Here is a 23,576-nt window from a genome sequence, read left to right as displayed (position 1 = left end):
CCACCTACATTTTTAAACCCATGCTTCCCTGCTACAAATACTTTGCAAAAAAGATCAGGAGATTGGACAATAAAGATGAAACTAAAAAAAGTAGAAAGGTCAAAAATCAGATACTAAAGCCCCAAAAACTCTAGGCAAAAATTCAAGTAGAAAGAGCATGCAAGGAGTCAGAAGTTGTAATTCAAAGAGTAACACCACTAAACTCAGTCCTGTTCACAAACAATCTCTGACCCTTTTGTGAATGTTTATAAGGCACATTGACAGTCAAAATGGTGGCCCTATAACCAAAATCACAATGGTGTTTCAGTCATTTTCCAACCCACTATATCCTAACACAGGGTCACGGGGTCTGCTGGAGCCAATCGCCAATGCACCAATGGTGTTGTGCTAATGCTAAATTTAATAATAACAATATATATTTAATTACATGAATCTGTGAGGGTGGCGCAGTGGGTAGCACTGCTGCCTCGCAGTTAGGAGATCCGAGTTCGCTTCCCGGGTCCTCTCTGCATGGAGTTTGCATGTTCTCTCCGTGTCTGTGTGGGTTTCCTCCAGGTGCTCCGGTTTCCTCCCACAGTCCAAAGACATGCAGGTTAGGTGCATTGGCGATCCTAAATTGTCCCTAGTGGGTGTGTGTGCCCTGCGGTGGGCTGGTACCTGCCCAGGATTTGTTCCTGCCTTGTGCCCTGGGATTGGCTCCAGCAGACCCTTGTGACCCTGTAGTGAATCTTTGATATGTGAAAACACATACAAAAAAATTATCCTTGATGATGAAGATGCCCGAAAGATTAAATAAAATACTCACAAAAACGTACTGGACATTAATCAAATTTTTAAAGTTGTCTGTTATGTAACAACAAATTATGCGCACCCCTTTGGAAAAAATGTGAAGGCAGCACCCATCCATATGCTTTACCTGTTTCAAGCAGCGATTAAGCTGGATCAATCTTGATTCGGATGCTTCCAATTTAAAAGGAAGTATATTCACAAGTTATTGAAAGCAGAGAGCATGTTATCACAAAGAATAAACCTAAAGCTAAAAATGTTTTAACATAAGCATGAAACTTTTCATCACTTCAAAAGCATCCTCAAAATTCAGTTACACTAGCTGTGTGCATTTTTCTCTGCACATAATTTTTCTGTGCACTTTTGCAAGGCACCACGGGTCAGATTTATAAAACTTGCATACACACAAAAAGAAGCCTGAAATGTATATATGTAATCTTAGTTTTTCGACAGTTTATATAGGCTACCTGTTGTCACTTCTCAAGGAACTAGCTGACAGGTCAGGAGTACCTTCATCGTATCCACTTTGCTAGAAGCCATTAACCAGCCAACAAGGCGCTACAGTTTTTCTTTGGTGTGGGTGTTAAACAAATAAAACATAACTTGTTTTGTGCCAACATAAAAAGTCAATTTGCAGTGTATGGTTTTCCTAACGCAAGTGGAGCACTTTACTGCACTCGTATTGCAATAAGGTGTAGAAAAATGCTGCAATGAATGCCAGTTATTAATTAACAATTAACAAAATTCCCTCCCAGGGACACCAAATTAATGTAGAAATGAGCGAGAAATCTCTGTTTCAATTTCTAGGTGGGATGGCAAAAATATGAAATGATCCGTATAATTTATGAATGAGGTTCATAAATTGGTTGTAATGGATGGCACACATGGACTGGCATCCCAGCCAGGATTGAACAAAGATCCTTACCCAGCTGGGATAACAGTACAATGGAAGGTCTGGGGGGAATGAGCTCCCCTGAATTTTTCCTCCACAAGAACACTAGATGGCAGCATCTCTGGGTTGGGATTCCCACAACGACAACTGCAGGGCATGCTTGGCCCTTACCATGTGGTAGCTCTGCTGGGTTCCGTGGGGTTTACCAGGGGGAGCTGTCAGGATTCACAATCTCTACATTCAGGGACTTCTGTTCGACCCGTAAGTGCTTCCAATGGGCTATGCCCTAGCATTTGAAGTACAGAGGTACCTCTGGTCATGACCATAATTCGTTCCAAAACTCTGGTCGGGACCCGAACGTAATTTCTCCATAAGATTGTATATAAATACAATTAATCCGTTCCAGACCATACGAACTGTATGTAAATATATATATATATATTTTTAAGCACAAAAATAGTTAATTATACTATAGGATGCACAGTATAATAGTAAACTAAATGTAAAAACATTGAATAACACTGAGAAAACCTTGAACAACAGAGAAAAATAACATTGTAAGAGTTTGCGCTAGACCCTTACGAACCGCTTGCTGTAAACACTTTTCTATGAGTTTTAAGCACAGGGAAAAAAAATTAAATGCCACTTCTCTTGCGAAACTTTTCAAACCATCCTCTACTGGCTTTAAATTCCTCACCCTCGCCACTCGAAGAAGGATTTTTTTTCAGCAAATCGCCATGAATCTTCCTGGCTTTCTCGCATATGATCACCTCGCTTACGCTATCTCCTGCAAGTTGCTTCTCGCTAGCAACAGTTTTTCCACCTCTTTCAGCACTTGAGGCCTCTGCTTGGTTAACATTTTAACTCCTTTTGCAACATCAGCTGCTTTGTTAGGCCCTGTATACACAAACAAAAGAAAATGGGAAATCATTGGCGCTTACGAACCTGCGTAGGGAAACTGGCCGCCAGCGTTTTTGTTTGCCACCAGAGCGTGTAGTCGTGAAAAGATGCAAAATTTTGGCAAACGTTTTGATCATAACCCGATTTGTACGTGTTTGGAAACGTTCCTGACCAGAGGTTCTACTGTACTCCTGGATCATAGATAAAAGAAGCCACTTGATCTCTGCCAGGCAAATTGGGAGTCGGGTGTGGAGGACAGACAAAGCTCACCTGAGAGGTGTGAAGAAGAAAAATTATATTGTTTTTATGTCACTTCTGGAATATTTCTGTAAGGTAATTGTGAAAATAAACCTTTTATTTAAATTTGGATGTGTCAGAGTTTTTTGATGCTGCAATGCCCCCTAGTGGTCAAATGGTGAAAGTCTATATTACACATTTCCACGTTCCGTTTTGTGATCTGGACATGTTAATAGACTATTTTTTAACAAATAACCCAACATGCTTGCTGCAGTAAAGAAAATAATGCAATTTATTTATAATAAATAATAATAATAAAATAATAAGTAATAAGTAATTGTATAATAATAATAATAATAATAATATTTATAATAATATATTTATAAAATGGATATACGCAAAATGGCAATATGCAAAATATAAAATAGATATATCGATATATGCATATATATAGATGTAGCTAGAGATCCACAAATGGAAAAAATGAGTCACGTATCTTGAAATAGTTTTTATTCCTAAGCTTTCGACAGCCTACCAGGTATAATCATGAGTGGAAAATGATTAGACATACTGGAATCTAAGGCAACAGTTGAAGGGAGGTTGTTCAGTAAGGTGGGGTTTGGAATGTGTTGGTCATAATGTCTTTTTTTATTATTAGGACATTCTTTTCTTTTTTATTATTAGGATGCTCTTCTTTATAAGCCTGCATATGCTGGGTTCAAGTCCATATGTCTATTAGTAGCGTTTTCATTAGAGAGCCACGATTCAGCCAGCTCTCTGACACTCTTAGTATTGGCCCTGAATTTTGCTTTCACAGTGTCCCAGTTAAAGGTGCGTCTGGGGGAACTTGTATGTGTGTAAATCAGAAACTGTGGGTCTTTCCTTCTGATGGCATTGTGATATACTTGTATATATGTTGCGAGTCTTTTAGATGTTTGTCCCATGTGTATCGCTGGGCATGCTTGTCTCTGTGGTTGATTTGTTGCTTTTGGCATTGCAAAGCACAGTGCATAAAGTTTTTGCTGGTTTGTACTGTACAAAGTTTTTGTTGGTTATCTTGATCCCAGGTAAGGACATAATGCTTGCTGTACTTTCTGACACACCACAATGATAAGGGAGGGAGCGGTAAATGTGGTGGGGGACCAAGTAGGAGTCGACTGTTTGCTAAGGTCGGGGGTGTCTCCTATATAGGCATTGTTTAATTAATGCCCAGGACAAAGGCGAATTCCTTATCTGTCCGGGATACCTTATGATTCCCGTCCTGACTGGGATTCCTGAAGACTACTGGAAATGGAAAAAGAGGGTGAAAGAGAGCAGTTCATCCCCCAGTATACTAGGTGGCAGTGTCTCTCATATAGAGCCCCAGTCTGGAACACCCGCAAGGATGCAGGAGAGTTGGAGTTTGGAAGCACAGCCCTACAGGGATCCCTGGAGGTCAATAGAGTGCACTGCAGGGGGAGCACCTGCGTAGCTTTCTTATAACCTGGAAGTACTTCCAACTGGCCACATCACATCACCGGAAGTACTACCAGGTCAACCTTAAAAGTAGCCTGTTGCCATAGCTCATGGAGCTAGAGTTGGGTATATCTATACTAATAAAAGGCAAAGCCCTCACTGACTGACTGACTGACTCACTCACTCATCACTAATTCTCCACCTTCCCGTGTAGGTAGAAGGCTGAAATTTGGTATGCTCATTCCTTACAGGTTACTTACAAAAGTTAAGCAGGTTTCATTTCAAAATTCTACGCGTAACAGTCATAATTGAATCCTACTTGCGTACACATATACAGTACGTCCATATGCTGCAGCTCAGTCGCCGTGTGAGGCGGCGTTGCGTCCCCCATCTCCATGCCTCCCATGTAGTTGGCTGCCTGCCTATATTGCGTCCCCCATCCCCAAGCCTCCCACGTAATTGACTGCCTGCCCATATAAGGCCATCTGTACACGCTGTTGCTAAATACTCGAAGAAAAATCCACAAGTTAATAGACATGCTGTTGCTAAATACTTGCAGGCAAATCCACAACTTAACAGAGACGATGCCGCTAAATACTCGCAGGCAAATCCACAAGTTCATAGACACGCTGCCGCTAAATATTTGCAGGCAAATCCACAAGTTAATACCGGAAATTCCTGTTAAACATGTTAGATTCACGAGTAGCGATTTGGGTAGTGAGATGCCTATCGAGGTGATCACCATCGATCAAAGAACTGTCACTTACCGAGTGGTTTCCACGCCTGGAGATGCTGCCTACCTTTTACATTCTCTGTGTTACATATTGCACGGCCATATCAGGCTCAATCTTTATATCCGGAGGAACATTGTGTCTTATGTATTGAATGACTGGGACAGGTTCAAAGTGTGGACTGATGACGGTACAGGAGATAATTATACTACACAGGGTCACTATAAGAGTGAAATGCTTAAGCCCTTTACCTATGCTTCTGCATGTGAGTTGATGGCTGCCGCTGAATTGTTCGGATGTCGCTTTCAAGTCTACCTAAATGGCCAAATATTTTACACCTTTGGAGAACCGCCAACAGCTCTTAAACATCTTAGATTCACAGCTGACGATTTGAGTAGTGGACACTTTGATGTTTATGAATGTTTCAACTCTCAAAAGCTGGATGCGAAGTTATCGATGAAGACGGCTGTATGCTTACAACGCTTGACAGATGCTGAATGTCACTTCAACACAAGTCCTGCAAATACTAACGTAATTGAAACAAACCATGAAACTCAAACCGATTATGACAGCAGCAATCCAAGCTGTGAGAAAACAGCAAAAAGGAGGCGTGTCAGACGTCATGGTACATTTTCTGATGTAGCTAGACGAAAACAACTTTGTGATGCTGCTGCCAAATACTCGCAGAAAAATCCACAAGTTAATAGACACTCTGTCACTAAATACTTGCAGGCAAATCCACAAGTTCATAGAGACACTGTCGCTAAATACTCGCAGAAAAATCCACAAGTTAATACCGGAAATGCCTGTTAAACATCTTAGATTCACGAGTAGAGATTTGGGTAGTGAACACTTTGATGAATGAAACCTGTTATCTTTACAACGGTTGACAAACACGGAATGTAACTTGAACACAACATGCCCTCCAAATATGAACCTAATTAAAGAAATAATGATAATCAAATCCTTGATTACAGCAACACTCATAACAGTGACAAAACAATTACATTGACAATCATGTTACGTTATTTTTAAAATGTTTCCTTTTCTTTTTCATAACTGATTTAACACACTACTTCTCCGCTGTGAAGTGCGGGTATTTTGCTAGTAGTATATATAGTGTGGCCTGAAGGTTGCTGTCCAGCTCCCCAAACCTGACACAGACAGATTCAGGCACAATTTCAGCAATACACACAGGCTTTTCTTTGTGGGAAACTCTTCCCTAAATGTTTCCCACCACAGAGACAAGTACAAATAAAGCACCACACAAGTCTTGCTTCTTTGTCTCTCTCTTCAGCACCTCTACATTATACGGTATACTAAGTAAGCATTGTATCCTGTGGGTGTTCTAATTGGGTTTAGCTCTAGGTCCTCAAGCAAGTAAGTCTTCACCTTATGAAGCATTATAGAAAAGTGTGTTGAGTATTGGCACCCACTAGCCATCAGCTCCATAGATTTTAAGAAAGTGTTTGATAGAGTTTGATAGTATCTACAGAGATTCCCTTTGGCAGATCCTGTGCCTGTATGGTGTACGGGCAGTCTTCATTACCATCTTCAAGGACCTGTATCTATGATTGAACTGCTGTGTCAAGATCTCAAATGGCCACAAGGTCTTCTTTGAGATTGCCAATGTGGTCATACAAGGCTGCATCCTGCTCCTGCTTCTCTTCCTCGTAGCCTTTGATTATGTTGTGCGACAAGCTGGAACACGCATCGGGGAAGGCATCCATTGGTCGGACCAAGGTCGCCCTTGGCGACCTGGACTTTGCCGACGACATTGTCCTGCTTAAGGAAGATGAGCTGAAACTGCAAGACGTGACGACTGACCTGGATAGAGAAGCATGCAAATTTTGCCTCAGGATAAGCGCCAAGAAGTCGAACATCATGTATGTGAGCCCTATGGGCCAAATACGGGGAATCATAGTTGTACCATGGCAGCTGGGGGAAGTGGAGAGGTTCATGTACCTGGGCAATGCGATCTCCCAGAATGGAGATGCAGAGGTTAATGTCACATGCTGCTTTGGGAAGACGGCAGCCATTTTCTGGAGGATGAACAAGATCTGGTCTCTCATCGTATCCTCTAGTGAGCCCTGTGCTCACTGCCTGGGACCGTGGAGCTCGATTGACAGTTGCCATAGAATACCTGAATTGGCAGGTCCACCACTGGCACCCTGTGCTTTTAACAGATGAGAGCAGGTTCACCCTGAGCACATGTGACAGACGTGAAAGGGTCTGGAGAAGCCGTGGAGAATGTTATGCTGCCTGTAACATTGTTCAGCGTGACCGGTTTGGTGGTGGGTCAGTGATGGTCTGGGGAGGCAAATCCATGGAGGGACGCACAGACCTCTACAGGCTAGACAACGGCACCTTGACTGCCAATAGGTATCGGGATGAAATCTTTGGACCCATTGTCAGACCCCTTTTCTGGTGCAGTGGGTCCTGGGTTCCTCCTGGTGCAAGACAATGCCTGGCCTCATGTGGTGAGAGTATGCAGGCAGTTCCTGGAGGATGAAGGAATTGATATCATTGATAGTTCCCCCATGCTTACCTGACCTAAATCCAATAGAACACCTTTGGAACATTATGTATTGGTCCATCTGACGACACTGCCAGATTGCACCTCAGACTGTCCAGGAGCTCAGTAATACCCTGGTCTAGATTTGGGAGGAGATCCTCCAGGTCACTATCTGTCGTCTCATTAGGAGTATTCCCCGAAGTTGTCAGGCATGCATACAAGTAGTTGGGGGCCATACAAACTACTGAGTACGATTTTGAGTTGCTGCAATGAACTTTCGGCAAATGGACTAACCTGCCCCATCATTTTTTTAACTTTGATTTTCGGGGTGTCTTTGAATTCAGCCCTTTGTAGGTTGATAATTTTCATTTCCATCAAAAGATATGGCATCCTTTCATTCCTAACACATAACCCAGTCCATATCATTATAGATATAGCATGATTTTTTTCCCATTGAGATCTGATGTGTTTTCAAAGTGTTCCTTTAATTTTTGGAGGAGTTTATTATGTACTAATAAATGAATGATAATGAAATAATCCTGGTTATCAGATTATAAAGTATACTAGCCATGTGCGCCCAACTACGTTGGGTGTGTTAAAGTTGTCTGTGAAGGGCTCCCTGTTTAAACGCGGCTGCCAGTCGTGAACTGGGTCCTTCGTCACACAGCATTATGATTTTTTTATAAAGAAAACAAAATTACAAAAGAAAACCCTTGGACATTGATTCGATAGGAACGGCCTACTCGGAATCACTGTCTGAATAGTAATTATGTGGTGGTATAGGAGCATTTCTGCTTCTGTCCGTTCACAGTCCGTCTCGTTTTCACGACGCTATCGTTTCTTCTCACGATGTCTTCTCAACCTTTCTCCAATCTCGTAGGTTACTTTGTGACAATCCAAAGAGTAAGGCAATATACACGGAGCAATGGTTATAAAAGGGGGACACATAGGTATCCAGGCTCTTTAAAGCATAAATAGGGATCACTTCACTGACATGTGAGCAAGCCACAGTACAACTGTGAGACATGCAGCACTCGCCGGCTACAACGTAACAATAATAATTTCCGGAACATGCTGTTACGTTGTCATTCATTTTAACCACTGTCTTTCTTTCATTCATATTTTACTTAGGCACGTACCTTTTATCTTCGGCAATCTCATTCTCTAACCAGGCCTCAGGAGCTAACCAGCGTAACACTGTCCACCACCCCTTTCGTTATTCCGGCACATTGTTGACATCCGTGAGTAACAACAACGTACTAAACTGGAAGGTGGTCTACGCATGCGTCGAATTAGCGGACAAACAAAGATCAAGATCTAAATGAAGATCTCTTTAGTTAATTTAAAGCACAACAATTTGTTTAGTTTGAATGTCTGTGTTTTGAGGTGTGACTGGAGTACTACAGTCTTCAGTAGTATAAGCCTGGAGGAGATTCTTAATGCAATGCCTATGTTTTTGCTGTCTCTCTACTGCCATCTAGTGCTTCTTCTTCTAATTCATGCGTGGACAAACAAAGATCAAGATCCAAATGAAGATTATATATAGAGATATTTCCTTATAATTGTTGTTTTCATGCTCGAGTTAAGAGCACATTGATGTATTCAATCCACTATGATTTGCAGATATTTTAACATGAAGCGTTGCGTAGTTGAATTAACATTAAATAATGAAAACAAAAACATCTTTTGTAACCGTCATAAAGGACTAGAGTCTTATGTTCAATCTCTGAATATTAAGGATGCATCAACAGTTGTCCATTTATTCAGTTTTTGAATTAAAAAAAAACTTACCTAGTTCAGGGTCAAAGGGAGCAGATGACTGGCTGCAAAGCAGGAACCAACTTTGGAAAGGTCACTTCATTGCAGGGAACTCTTGCACCTACATTAACATTTACTCCAGTTACCCAACAAACATACTTCACAGGGGTTGATAACTAATGTCATAACAAGGAGAAATCATGACACATTTCAAATCAAGTAGCTGTTTTTGAACTTGCGGCTAGGGACTCTGAAATAAATTACAGAGACATTTAGTTGAATGAGAAACTTTGACAACCTTTAAGAAGAATGTGGATGAGATATTGGGACAGCTTAGCTTTTAGCTAAAAAAATAGTTTTGATAGACTAAATATTCTCTTCTTGTTTGTCAAATTTCTTATGTTTCTTATTGTTTCTTATAATATTATTTACTGTTCGTTTAACAAGACAGTCAGTAAAAGACTAACGATCAAACTGCTAGATGAGGGTTTCAGCATATGGTTTTAAGGTGTATGTGGGACGTTCTGCAGAAATATCTGTTGAGCATCTGCTGTTTATACATGTAAAAATATAATTAAAAGTATTAAAAACTTTATTAAATTAAGTGACCTAATACAGCAGACCATAATGGAATTCAGAAATAGTCATTTTTAACAAAATGTGTTTTATGTAAATACATTAAAACCTTACAGTTTATACTCCTAGTGGTTTTATCACTCTCCCATCCAAAAGCAGTAACAACAAAAAATGACTAATAGTATGTTATATAACATGTTGCAAATTCAAGTCAGGATACAATATCCTAAAACTGTCTTTTTGTGAGGGCACATCAGGAGTGGTGTGTGCAGGTTTGGTCACCATTTAAGTATGAGAAACATAACAGTTATAGAAAAAGTTTGGAGATGTTTGCCTAGAACTACAGAATGAGTGGTATGAGAAAACACAAATAAATGTTCTTTCTATAGACAAGTATTGGCACATATAACAAGATATATATTTTAGTGTAGTTAAAATTAGTCTTTTTCAGTTACATTTTGGAAATATGATGCTAGTATAAACCAACAACGTGTTACTCTGAATATTGTAATATCTGTTTATTATTTTGGATTTACTGTACATTTGTAAAAATAAAGGTTCACGTTGTCCAATATAAATTCTGCTTTGCCATATGCTGTTTTTTCCTAATTTCTTTTTTACTTTTTATAGAAGTCAAGCCGATGGAGAGTATATCAAAAATTAATTTTGTTCGCTACTTTTCTGAAAAATGGTAGTCAATGTTGCTAATTGAGATGAACTCTATGTGGAGAAGCACACAGGGAATTTTATTCTGCAGTCTTTTTGAATTCTGAGAAACCAGTCATTGCAAGGAGTATAGAATTACCTGACCTCTAAACCTCTATGGAATTAAGCAGCACCACACTGTTTTAAATTATGGCAAACTTGACATGTGCAACCAAGGGTGAAATGTTGTATTAAAATGATTGTAATGAATAATGATTGCTCAGGGTGCTTAACTGGAGGAGGGAGGACATCTGCAGTTCCAGTTTTATAAAATTACATTGGTTTACTCCATTTACAGTAGTAGGCCAATATAAGATTGGCAGCTGTAGTTTTAATCACTTCTTTCTGGTAATTGGTTTCAAACATTATATCATCATATGCTTGAGTATATCCAGCAACTTGTTTCTTCTACACTTGTACTTGTGCACATACTGTATATGAAGAATGAAAGTAAATGAAAGAAAATCTCCACACTTTAGAATAATGACAAGCAGTCCAAAGTTATCAAAAATTGCATGCTTATTTTATATCAGTAATACAGCAGAGGGATCAGAAAAAGAATATTGCAAAAAAAGGAGCTAAAACATCAGATCAAACTGCTCTGTCTGGCTTTATTCCTCTTGCAAGGTTTCTCCTCTGTTTATCTGCTGGAGTAGCTTGGTTGGTCACTTGTATCACTCTTTTCTCACCTAATAGGTCTCAGAATATCTGTCTTATTGAGTACTGTGAATTCTTCTTCCACAATAAGTATTTGCTACAAAACCACCTCCAAAATTGTGTAATCTATGGCTTTATTATTCATACAACAGGTGTTATATGTTTAATATGTGGCAAAGAGAAGCAAAGTGATCGTGGAGGCATCTTCTAGAAAAAAATGGACCAGAAACCAATTCATTGTAGCTAATGATTATTTTTGAAACAAGACAAAGCTAAAGGCAAATGGCTAGCACAAGCTAAACTAGAACATAGATTTCTGTAACAAACTTGTGGTCATTTGTTTTGCATTTTTTTAAATGATCCAAAACTTGGACACGTATTCTGCGATCTGCAGAACTAGCAGAACTAGATCTGCGATCTAGCATCTCAAAGCATGCCTAACAAGTGCAGCTGCTTACCAAAACATGTTGGCTGCGTGTCAAAAAACTAAATCACAATATTTTTTGTATGGGAAACAGTGACACACACACATACACATCCATTAATGTGTCCCAGACAGACATGAGACTACTACAAATTATCTCACAGTGTCAGGTGTAACAATGTAACCACCATTGACTGGAGGGATACCCAAGTAGGATCTCACCTCATCGTCTCATACCTCATTAAAATGGTTATCTGTCATGTAAGGTTTTCTGATCTTTTTTTTTCCAAGAGCTTTTCTCAGCCTTTTAATATCTTGTTAATATTTTGGTTACTATTGATTAAGCATTACATTTCTTGTTTTTTGTGTGCTATTTTTATTCTTTTCCTTTATTAGCAACATGGTATATTGGTTTTCACTAAGAGAATTAATTAAGGATAACTTATCCTAGCCACAGAAGACCAGGCAAGCGAAGCAAGTTATTTATGCTTTTCAGGTTAGCACAAAAGTCTGCTAGGGCTTTAAAATACATATTTTAACTTAAATATCAAAGATGATTTGGAAAAATCTTCATTGTAGCAGTTACAGTTGCCAGCAATTACAGATATCTAAGAGTGTATACAGTAAATGATTTGTGTCATTGTTGTTCTTATTATTTTCTTCAGTTTTTGTTTAATAATACATTTTTAACATTTCTTTGTTTGCCTTACTTATTTAGTGACTTTCATTATTAATCTCCAGCTTCATTGTGATCACAGAAGTTGCTTGGGTCACAGCTGCCTTTGACATGTGTTTGCACCAGCGAATGATTCCCTATTAATAGTCTTATTTAAGCTTGACTGTCAGATTTAGGAAGCATCTTGACTATTTTTAAAAGTTTAAAAGAAAGTTTTTGAACTAAATAAATCAAGAATTATTTTTAGGAGATAAATATTTAATATTTAGTGTTTGCTTCCTTCATGTTTCTGACTTTGGGCGTATTTAGCATTATTGTTTTAATCTGTGCACTCACATATTTCTAATATTAAAGATTTATTTAGTTTCATAGATAAATTAATAAAGTCGTGGTAGTGGTGCATATTTTGTACACTTCAATGAAAACTGTGCCAGCAAAGATTCTTACACTAACCCTTAAATTTCATTATGTTAATATCTCAGAACAATTTTTCTGAAGGCTAAGTCAAAAAAGTATGTTCAGGGGATGAATGCACCAAAAGGAACAGGCAGTGCCTTTGTGATTAAAAACAGCCTTGTACTGAGACATCCATCCATCCATCCATCCTCTTCCGCTTATCCGAGATCAGGTCGCGAGGGCAGCAGCATGAGCAGAGATGCTCAAACTTCCCTCTCCTTGGCCACTTCTTCTAGCTCTTCTGGGGGAATCCCGAGGCGTTCCCAGGCCAGCCGGGAGACATAGTCCCTCCAGTGTGTCCTGGGTCTTCCCCGGGGCCTCTACCTGGTTGGACGTGCCTGGAACACCTCACCAGGGAGGCGTCCAGGAGGCATCCTGATCAGATGCCCAAGCCACCTCATCTGACTCCTCTCGATGCGGAGGAGCAACGGCTCAACTCTGAGCCCCTCTCGGATGACTGAGCTTCTCACCTTATCTTTAAGGGAAAGCCCAGCCACCATGCGGAGGAAACTCATTTCAGCCGCTTGTATTTGCAATCTCGTTCTTTCAGTCACTACCTATAGCTCATGACAATAAGTGAGAGTAGGAACATAGATCGACTGGTAAACTGAGAGCTTTGCCTTATGGCTCAGCTCCTTTTTCACCACGACAGACCGATGCTGAGCCCACATCACTGCGGACGCCACACCGATCCGCCTGTCGATCTCACGTTCCATTCTTCCCTCACTCGTGAACAAGACTCCGAGATACCTGAACTCCTCCACTTGGGGCAGGATCTCGCTCCCAAACCTGAGAGGGCACTCCACCATTTTTCGGCTGAGGACCATGGTCTAGGATTTGGAGGTGCTGATTCCCATCCCAACTGCTTCACGCTCAGCTGCGAACCGATCCAGAGAGAGCTGAAGATCATGGCCTGATGAAGCAATCAGGAAAACATCATCTGCAAAAAGCAGTGACCCAATCCTGAGTCCACCAAACCGGACACCGTCAACTCCCTGGCTGCGCCTAGAAATTCTGTCCATAAAAGTTATGAACAGAATCGGTGACAAAGGGCAGCCCTGGCCGAGTCCAACTCTCACTGGAAATGGGTTCAACTTAGTGCCGGCAATTCGGACCAAGCTCTGACACCGGTTGTACAGGGACTGAACAGCCCTTATCAGGGGGTCAAGTGCCCCATACTCCTGGAGCACCCCTCTACAGGATTCCCAGAGGGACACGGTCTAACGCCTTTTCCAAGTCAACAAAACACATGTAGACTGTTTGGGCAAACTCCCATGCACCCTCCAGGACCCTGTTAAGACATAGGGTAGCTACCATCTCGTCCACCAGGGTAAACCCCAATGAGCAGGCTCCAAGTTGGGGGCAATAAGTATGCCCACACCCGCTTGGCGCTTCTCACCGGGGGCAACTCCAGAGTGGTAGAGAATCCAGCCCCTCTCAAAGAGATTGGTTCTAGAGTCCAAGCTGTGCATCGAGGTGAGCCCGACTATATCTAGCCAGAACCTCTTGACCTCATGCACCAGTTCAGGCTCCTTCCCCTTCAGAGAGGTGACATTCCATGTCCCAAGAGCCAGCTTCTGTAGCCGAGGATCGGACCGCCAAGTTCCCTGCCTTCGGCCACCACCCAACTCACACTGCACCCAAGACAATCAACAGAAAATCAACAAAAACTGTGATGCTAACCAAGATTTATTGTCAGGTAAAACATTGCATAAAGTAATATCACTTTCTTGCTTTAATTACCCCTCACTAATTCTATGGAAGAATATAATTTACAAAAATCCAATTCTTGATGCATGCTACTAGGAGTTTCTTTTAGTTACTACCATTATCAATAATGTTTTCTTCTCTCTGTTTATGGCCATTTCCAGAATTGTATTTGAAAAGGAAATATGAATTGTTTTTTTCTATTAACAGGCTGTTTTGAATGGTGATCCATCCATGAATGTTTTATCTGATGCCTGCAGTGAGTCCGAGGTGAGCAACAGTCCTGAAGAAAGCAGTATCTGTTTCTCTGAAGACGCTGTGTCACATTTAGGACCTGAACAAATTGGAAACATGGATATTTCAGGTATGAAATGTCATACATTGTGTGAGAATGTTCCTATGTTTTTATAATACTATGAATTAGAAGGGTGGCACAGTAGTGAAATGTTTAGCGAATTTGCACAATGAATCCAGCATCCTGGATTTAAATCTGACACCAGTTGTTGTCTACGTTGAGTCTGCACGTTTTGTCCGCATTCTTTTCTATGTAAACCGGCTTTATTTCAATAACCATGGATGTGTTGCTTTTTGATCCAAATCTAAGTATTTTAGCTGAGTGCATGGGTCAGTATGGTCTCATCTTTTGCTCTATGAATACTTGCTCAACTTCTTACAAATGTAACTTATTCATTTTCTCTCTTGTATATTCTGTATATAGTCAATTGTTAGGAATAGTAATATTGATAAAAAATAAATACATAAAAACAGCAGTAAGAATGGAGTGCCAACACAGGCCTAGAAAATATTGCAAAATTGAGATAAGCGACAGTTTATTAATCTGAAGTGTATAAGAAAAGATTACAGTAAACCATTAACTTTACTCACTTCACTGATGGTTAGTAATGGTTAGATTTTACAATGACTTTAAGTGAGGTTAAGTGGAGGTTAAGTGGAATATCTGACATCTGTGTGACTGCATAACATGTGTTCCAGTTCCATTTCAACTAACTTGCAGTAGCATGTCTTCCCTTTGTATCAACTGCAATTTATAAGGACTATTAAAAAATATTAAAATGATGCTTAGTTTTTTAAAACAAAGCACACCTATGGTTTTAGTTTATAGAATACCCTTCCTACTATATCTGCACAACTTGTTGTTCATTACTTTTTATTTAAGACAGTTGAGAATTCAGCTTGCAAAATTTAAGCTTAACAGTTGTTGCTGTTATATATTTTCTCTACCAAACACTGGAATGTTTTATATTATTACTATTGGATAGGTTTTCAAAGTGGACCAATTGTTAGTGCTCCTGCCTCATGATCCAGCATCCAGGGTATTAATTATGTGCCAGGTCAGTGTCTGCACATTCTCTCTGTGTCTGTGTAGGTTTTCCTCCCACGTTTCCAAAGAAAAGTAGGTTAGGTTATTTGGTAATTTTAAATTGGCTTGACACTAGAATTACCAGAGCCAATGAAAAAACCTGTAAATCTGGCCCACCTTAAATCCCTTTGCACCTCTCCGTCAGCGTCTTTTGTCTTCTAAATGTGTCGATAAGCCCAAGCAGCAAGCAGCCTGCTATGCCATACCCCCCACCGCTTCAGAACGGGCAAGAAGTTCTCCCACTTCCTGCCTTGATTGATTATCTGGGAGTGAGCTACGCAGAATTGTAAGGGGAAATAATTTGATGTGTGTTTTGTGTCTACAACAATCTATTAAAACAGAAATGTTTTTTACGTTTTAGTAATAAATGACAACATGTAGACATGAACTGTGTAATGTGTGAAGGCTGATTGCCAAATATCAAATAAACACTTTCACAAAAGGTGCAAGTACAATACAACAGTGTCTGTGGTGCTGTGGTTAGAACTGCTGACTTATAATCCTGAGGTTGTGAGTTCGAAACCATCACTCCTGCAAATTTACTGAAAAAAAGTTAACTTTTAGAAATACATTCATTTACAGTTGATCTGTCGTTTTCAAATAATATTGCATTATTGTGATGATGTTTTCTGATTGGTACTATTTAGGTCATAAAATGACTTCTTCAAAATGTCAAAATTTGTCTCTTTCTTGTTTGCTCGGTGCTGCGTTGACATCGTGCACCAGAAGGCATGAGCTTATTCAGTGCAAGCAGGAGCACGCAGGTGGCCGGTTGCTTATGCTATAACAAGCTTGACTTGTCGGCGATCAACGCACATGTACTGTACAAGGCATGCACGGGGGCCACTGAGAAAAGAAGAGTGTTCATAGCTAACCTTGCAGAGGAACTTTGTTGTTGCTTCTTACAAGAAAAGGCGATGAATAAAGCAAAAGAGGATGCAACATCAAGAAGCTTCTGTTCCAAGATTGTCGCTTCCCCCAGCCCCTTCAGTGTAATAGTAACACAGCACAGAGAGAAGTGTGTACATTACAACAGGTACACATGTTGTAAATATAGAAAGGACGGTCCTTGGGTGTGTGGGAACTGTTAACATTTGAATCTGATGATTGCATATAGCGTGGAACTGACCTCCCTGTACTCTTCTTTCCTCTGCATGTCCTGGAATACAAAAGAAACAGCACTGTGCACCAAAATGTGGATACTGCATGGGCAAGATCGAAAAAAAAAAACGCGGTCACTGATTACAAGTGCAAGAAGACATGTGAATGAATATGAATAATAGGAATAATGTTGCATCTGTGCCACAATGTTTTCCGAAATGTACTACAGTTAATCCCTCCTCGATCGCGGGGGTTGTGTTCCAGACCCCCCCGTGATAGGTGAAAATCCGCAAAGTAGAAACCATATGTTTGTATGGTTATTTTTATATATTTTAAGCCCTTATAAACTCTCCCACACTGTTTATAAATATTCCCTGCACAGTTATACAGCATAAACCCTTTGTATTCTCTTAGATATTAGGTAAGATTCATTGAAATTCTGTATGTAAACACACTGTTTATATACAGTAAAACCTAAATATTATTTTAAAGATATCGAGTGTTTCCAATATCACATATGTTACAGCCATTATAATAGACAGGCCACCAGCAATAAATACGTACAATGCAAGAAAAATTGTATACAGTAAATGTGTGTACAGTGACACTAAACGTACTGTGGACTGGGACCCGGACACAGGCAGACGGACATCTTATGTTCACCCAACACACTGTTTATTCTACAATATATACAAGTTTTTGTGCACTCACACACCCCAGTGCCTCCAGCACCGATTCCCCCAATGTCCAGGCCACACAGTTTCTCTGCCTTTCTCCTAGCCGCCTCTAGTCCTCCCTCCAGCTCTGTCCTCTTCCACCCGACATCCACTCCTAATTGGAGGGAGGCTGCCCCTTAAATGGGAACCCGGATGGGCTCCATTTGTTTCCCGGCAATCAGTCGTAGCCACACCCCATTGTGGCGGAAGTGCCGGCTGTGCACCCGGAAGCCGTCCGGGTGTCCCCTGTTCTCTTCCTCAGGCACCTGGGCGCCGCCTGGCGGTGGCCACGGGCCCCTACAGGGTTGGTCTTCCAAGCCCCCTACCCGCGGCCCCCAATACAACCAGGGTGATCGCCCCCTTGCGGTCTGGAGGAGGCACAAGCCCTCCTCTGGTCCTCCTGGGAGCCCGGCTGGGGACCACACGGGATATTCCGGCATCGGGGCGCCGCCTGGCGGTGGCCACAGGTCCCTACAGGGCTGGGCTTCCAAGCCCTGTATCCGAGGCCACCAACATAACCAGGACAGATGCCCCCTCGCGGTCTGGAGGAGGCACAAGCCCTCCTCTGGTCCTCCTGGACCACAGTACGTACATGTACTAAGTACTGTAAGTAGAAAATTAATTATAGTTACTCAACAATAATGACACGACGACTTGTCCAATAACGATGAGTTTAGTTTTACTGCACAACAAAGGAGAGCGTTACAGCTCTTCTAAAGAAGCCTCTTCAGGCAACTATATATCACCGCCGTTGTTCTTCTTCCGGCAGACTTCAATCCAAATCCCTAAAGCAGATTCCATCCAGACTACTGCCTTATTACATTCACTTACAACTCATTTTGCACCCTGGTTAAAAGGACACTGCGGCCGTAGATCTTATATTCCTTTCCTACTTTTTAAATAAAAAGAATCGTAGCCTTCAACAAATCCAAAACGTTTACCTTTTCGGCAATCATTAACATCTTCCGTTTGCACTTGGGCACAGCCCCTGAAGCAGTAGCAGATCGTTTTGGAGCCATAATGAAGGGCTTGACTATGCACAAAGATAAACCCAAAAGAGCACAAAAGTTAACTCTTTACACAGCGAAACACGTTGATGCTGAATGAGCGAGACGAGACTTCCTGGTTAACACTGCATTCAGCACGCAGGAACTTAACTGCGTGCTCTGATTGGTTAGCTTCTCTGTCATCCGCCAATAGCGTCCCTTGTATGAAATCAACTGGGCAAACCAACTGAGGAAGTAAAAAGACACATTGTCCACAGAACCCGCGAAGCAGCGAAAAATCCGCGTTATATATTTAGTTATGCTTTCATATAAAATCCACGATAGAGTGAAGCTGCGAAAGTCGAAGCGCGATATAGTGAGGGATTACTGTACAGGTTAAAACTTTTTTTTGAAGGCGCGCCCTGTATACCACACGTGTTGTTCTAGCACACAAGTCGTATTCCAGACAAAGGTCGTATACCAAGCAAAATATTTCGCCTCTAAACAGGACGTATACCAAGTTGGACTTATTCCAAAGCAGACGTATACCGAGGTACTACTGTATACTCTTACTTAGCATGCAGAAATTTATTTTTACAAAACAGTCTGTGGTGAAAAGGGAGGTTGTGAAGATTGTTTTTGCACCTGTTAAATGTACAGTACACCCCCAAAATTCGCGGGGGTTACGTTCCTAGGGCACATACGAATTGTGAAAAAACGTGAATTTTGGATGTGGTTAAAAAAATGCCTATTTTCATAGTTTAAACCCTGGTACTTTTCAGGCTTTTAAGAAAGCGTAGCATCACGCGAGAAGCCACAATCAAGAAGACAATGATTTATTTATTTTTATGGTGGAGATTCCAGGGACACACCCCAGCCTTGACCCGACCCGCACGCACTCACAAACAGAGACAACAACAAAGCAAACCAGTAATCAAACAGCAAATAAAGAATGTAATGAAAACAAATGATACCACCCCTGTTCCCCTTACAGCGATTACACATTAAATACAACAAAGCACAAACAAAACACACACAGTAAATAATGAAAAAGTTCATGAAAAACAGCAACGGATGAAATGTTATGATGAAAATAGATAGTCCAGAGATCCACAAGTTGAATGGGAATGTACAGATAATCCTACCGGTAGTTCCTGAAATGGTGAAGATAGGGGGATGGGTTCAGGAGTGCTCCTTTCTTTGCAGGATGGCCATGAATCCACTTACAGTCCTGTATGTACATAGGCAGACAATCCAGACGCACTAAACGATCCAGGACAAAACGAATAAGTACAGGTAACCCAACAGAAGGCAGACAGACAGGAACTTGAAACACAAATTACAAAAACTTTTTTTTTTTTTTTTTGGTCACCGGCCCCCTTTTTAAAAGCCGCGCTGACATCCTTTGACTTCAGCAGCCCCAGCACCCTCAGCAGAAGACCAATCAGAGCCACTGCAGGAACTGCTGGGAGTTGCAGTTTCAAATTCTATTGGCAACTTTTACCATCCCAAGTCGCGGTTTTCTCTACAGCTGCTTCCTGGTCTCTCTACAGTGCAGTATTACCACAAATAAAAACATAAAAATTGCGGAGGATATTTGCGGTTTCCACTAACAATTATTAGATAGGTTCTAAGGAAAAATCCGCAAATGATTGAGGCCGCAAACTCTGAACCATGACTTTGCAGAGGTCTACTGTATTTGTTAGTCAGGTGTAGTGCAATCTAATTCCTCTTTGAGTATTTAGAGTCCTGATGAATACAAATGTGCTCTTCAGTCAATTTTCAACTGTAGTCTCTAAGCTTTTTCCTGGCATTTGTCTGCAACAAATACAATTCTCACTCTGCTTACCTTTGCTTCCTCCAGCAGCACAAGGACAACAAAGGCCGTCTGAGAAATGTAACTTACTTGCTGTTAATGAAACTGAAGCCCTACATTTGTTTTTCCACTAATTATCAAGGCGCTATTAGAATATTTTAAGTTTATTTTCTAATTTGCTCCTGACATTGTGCATTTAATATGTAGTCTTCCACACTGTTTTCATAAAGTAAGAATTTGTAATATTTAAATGAATAGGTTGGCACACTAGCTAGTTCGGATCTCAATTGTTATTTAAACCAACCAAAATTTGGAGTCTTGTTTAATCTGTTGTGACCACTCAACCCCCAAACCTCAGACACAAACACATAGACATCAGTCCCAGGTTAAAATATGCATTTTTATTAGGCAAAATACCTTCTCACTGGCTCTTTTCTCATAACACAATCACAGTTCAATTTCTTATTCTTTTATTTTTCTCCTCCTCCACTCTTCTCAAGCGAGCATCCCAGTGTGTGATGTCTGTCCATCCATTACGGCTATTACACAGTTTAGAGATCGATGTTTTCGTTTTTGAGTGTTAAATACATAATGTTTTTTTGCCATGGTTATTTTTGAAAATAAATAAATATGTGTTATGTTACAATAAAAAATATGTGTTGTACTGTATGGTAACATAATGTAAAATTCTTAAACCCACTTGGTTAATGCAGGATCAACAATATTGTCTTATGCATTGTGTGGTATTATTGTGTAAAACTCTGCACATGCAGGATTATTATAATAGCTCCAAACTCCATCGAGTGCATTAAAACGGTATTAATTTGTTATTTCAGATAGGTTATGTGATTCAGATTTATTTAATCTTTTAGATTTACTGATCTGTATTCTTTTGTTTTAGATTTCCAAAAGAATAAGACAAGACCAGGAAACTGTATTAAAAGAAAAAGGAAAAGCTCAGAACTGGAAGATGATACATCATGGCATTCCTCCTGCAAAAAGGTACTGTATATTGTGTTGGTAAACAGTTTTCCTTTATTTGATATACAGTAATCCCTCCTCGATCGCGGGGGTTGCGTTCCAGACCCCCCCCGCGATAGGTGAAAATCCGCGAAGTAGAAACCATAGGTTTGTATGGTTATTTTTATATATTTTAAGCCCTTATAAACTCTTCCACCCTGTTCACATTATTAGAGCCCTCTAGACATGAAATAACACCCTTTAGTCAAAAGTTTAAACTGTGCTCCATGACAAAACAGAGATGACAGTTCTTTCTCACAATTAAAAGAATGCAAACGTATCTTCTCTTCAAACGAGCACAGTCAGGAGCAGATAATGTCAGAGAGATAGAGAGAGCGTGACAGAAAAACAAACAATCAAAAAATCAATACATGCTGTTGGGCTTTTAAGTATGAGCACTGCGATAAAGCAGCCGCAAAGAAGGGAGCAATGTGAAGGTAGTCTTTCAGCATTTTTTTGAGTAGCCTCCGTATCTTCTAAACAAACAGCCTCTGTGCAAACAGCCCCTCTGCTCACACCCCCTCCGTCAGGAGCAGAGAACGTCAGAGAGACAACGCACGAGATTAAAGCAAACAATCAAAAAATCAATACGTGCTTTTGGGCCACCGCGATAAAGCGGCATTTCTTAGAGGAGCGTCCATATCTTCTAGGCAAACAGCCCCTCTGCTCACACCCCCTCCGTCAGGCGCAGAGAATGTCAGAGAAAGACCGAGAAAAGCAAACAATCCGCTCGGGGAAGCACATCGTATATCATTGAGTTTTAGTTAATATGTAATACATGCTCTGATTGGGTAGCTTCTAAGCCATCCGCCAATAGCGTCCCTTGTATGAAATCAACTGGGCAAACAAACTGAGGAAGCATGTAACATAAATTAAAAGACCCATTGTCCGCAGAAATCCGCGAACCAGCGAAAAATCCGTGATATATATTTAGATATGCTTACATTTAAAATCCGCGATGGAGTGAAGCCGCGAAAGTCGAAGCGCGATATAGCGAGGGATCACTGTATGTGTTCGTTTCCCAGTTTTCTGTAAATTATTGTAAACTGAAATTACAGGTATAATCCCGTTAAGTGGGCAGCATGGTTCATAGGCAGCATCAATTGATTCTTGGTTTTATTTCTTATGCTGTGCAGAGGTTACAAATAATGCCATTGTTCTTATAGGTTCACCATGAACTTAATGTTAATGTGCTTCTAGTTGTGCATATACCTGTACATCCTGTGATTGACTTTTGTTTAACTGAAGATGAGCTTCTGTTCGTAGGTTACACATTCTTATAAATGTTAAGGGGATTATATAGGATCGAAAATTGGCATCTGGGCAAATTGATAAGTGAGGACATAGGTGAAAGATATTATGAAGTATAACAGATATGTGCCCTAGTGTAATGAAAGTCTGCATGTACATATTCTAAAACTGACAAAGTCAACCCAAATGAATAAATAAAATGGAATCCTGCTTGTTTCTTTTTTGACTTTTTTCTTTTCTAATACAGGAATAGAAAGATACTTATTTTAACTCAACATAGAAAGTGATTGGAAGAAACGCATTTTGTAATAATGCGATTCACAGTTAGAATACTGTTTTAGATTATGAATTGGTTTTGCTACCACATGAACACATGTTTTCTGTTCATGCCAAAATGATTATGTGTTGAATAACTTTAATCATGGTTGAAGGAGCATCTTGGTTGATGTCACACATTTACTTTAGGCACTGTCTATTACTTCTGGACCACTAGCATTTAAACCTAGCTTTTATAACTAAATATTGCTGTAAATTCACTTCTCACTTCAGAGTCTGTTTAGACCACTTCAAAATTATTCTGTCAAATGCATTTACTGAATATTTCTTTAGGCATTTTGCAAGACACTTATGATTATATATGGTAAGCCTCAGAACTATATTGTCAAAAATAGTAATTTTAGTTTGACAGCCTCTACAAAAAGCAATAAGTCTGCACTGAATTTTTAAATCAAGCAGTTTTAAGGATTATACATAAATAGATATTTGTCCATTGTTTAGAATTCTGCTAAATATGTGAAAAATAATATTCCCAAACCCACTTAATCCATCTG

The 23,576-nt window shown here is 40.3% G+C and overlaps 1 protein-coding gene across 3 annotated transcripts in view; it reads left to right on the top strand.

Annotated features, from left to right (window-relative positions):
• dnmt3bb.1 (DNA (cytosine-5-)-methyltransferase 3 beta, duplicate b.1) overlaps positions 1-23,576 on the top strand; it is a 171,474-nt gene that overhangs the window by 87,160 nt on the left and 60,738 nt on the right. For all 3 annotated transcript variants that reach the window (XM_039735312.1, XM_039735310.1, XM_039735311.1), the window contains 2 exons: positions 14,686-14,839; positions 21,377-21,477. In XM_039735312.1, the coding sequence (XP_039591246.1) occupies positions 14,710-14,839; positions 21,377-21,477 (231 nt within the window). In that variant the 5' untranslated portion in view covers positions 14,686-14,709. The remainder of the gene's footprint in view (positions 1-14,685; positions 14,840-21,376; positions 21,478-23,576) is intronic.

The sequence above is a fragment of the Polypterus senegalus genome, chromosome 14 (assembly GCF_016835505.1).
Source record: "Polypterus senegalus isolate Bchr_013 chromosome 14, ASM1683550v1, whole genome shotgun sequence".
Taxonomy (NCBI): Eukaryota; Metazoa; Chordata; class Cladistia; order Polypteriformes; family Polypteridae; genus Polypterus; species Polypterus senegalus.
The sequence above is the reverse complement of the archived record's forward strand: the minus strand, read 5'-3'. Positions and strand labels throughout refer to the sequence as shown.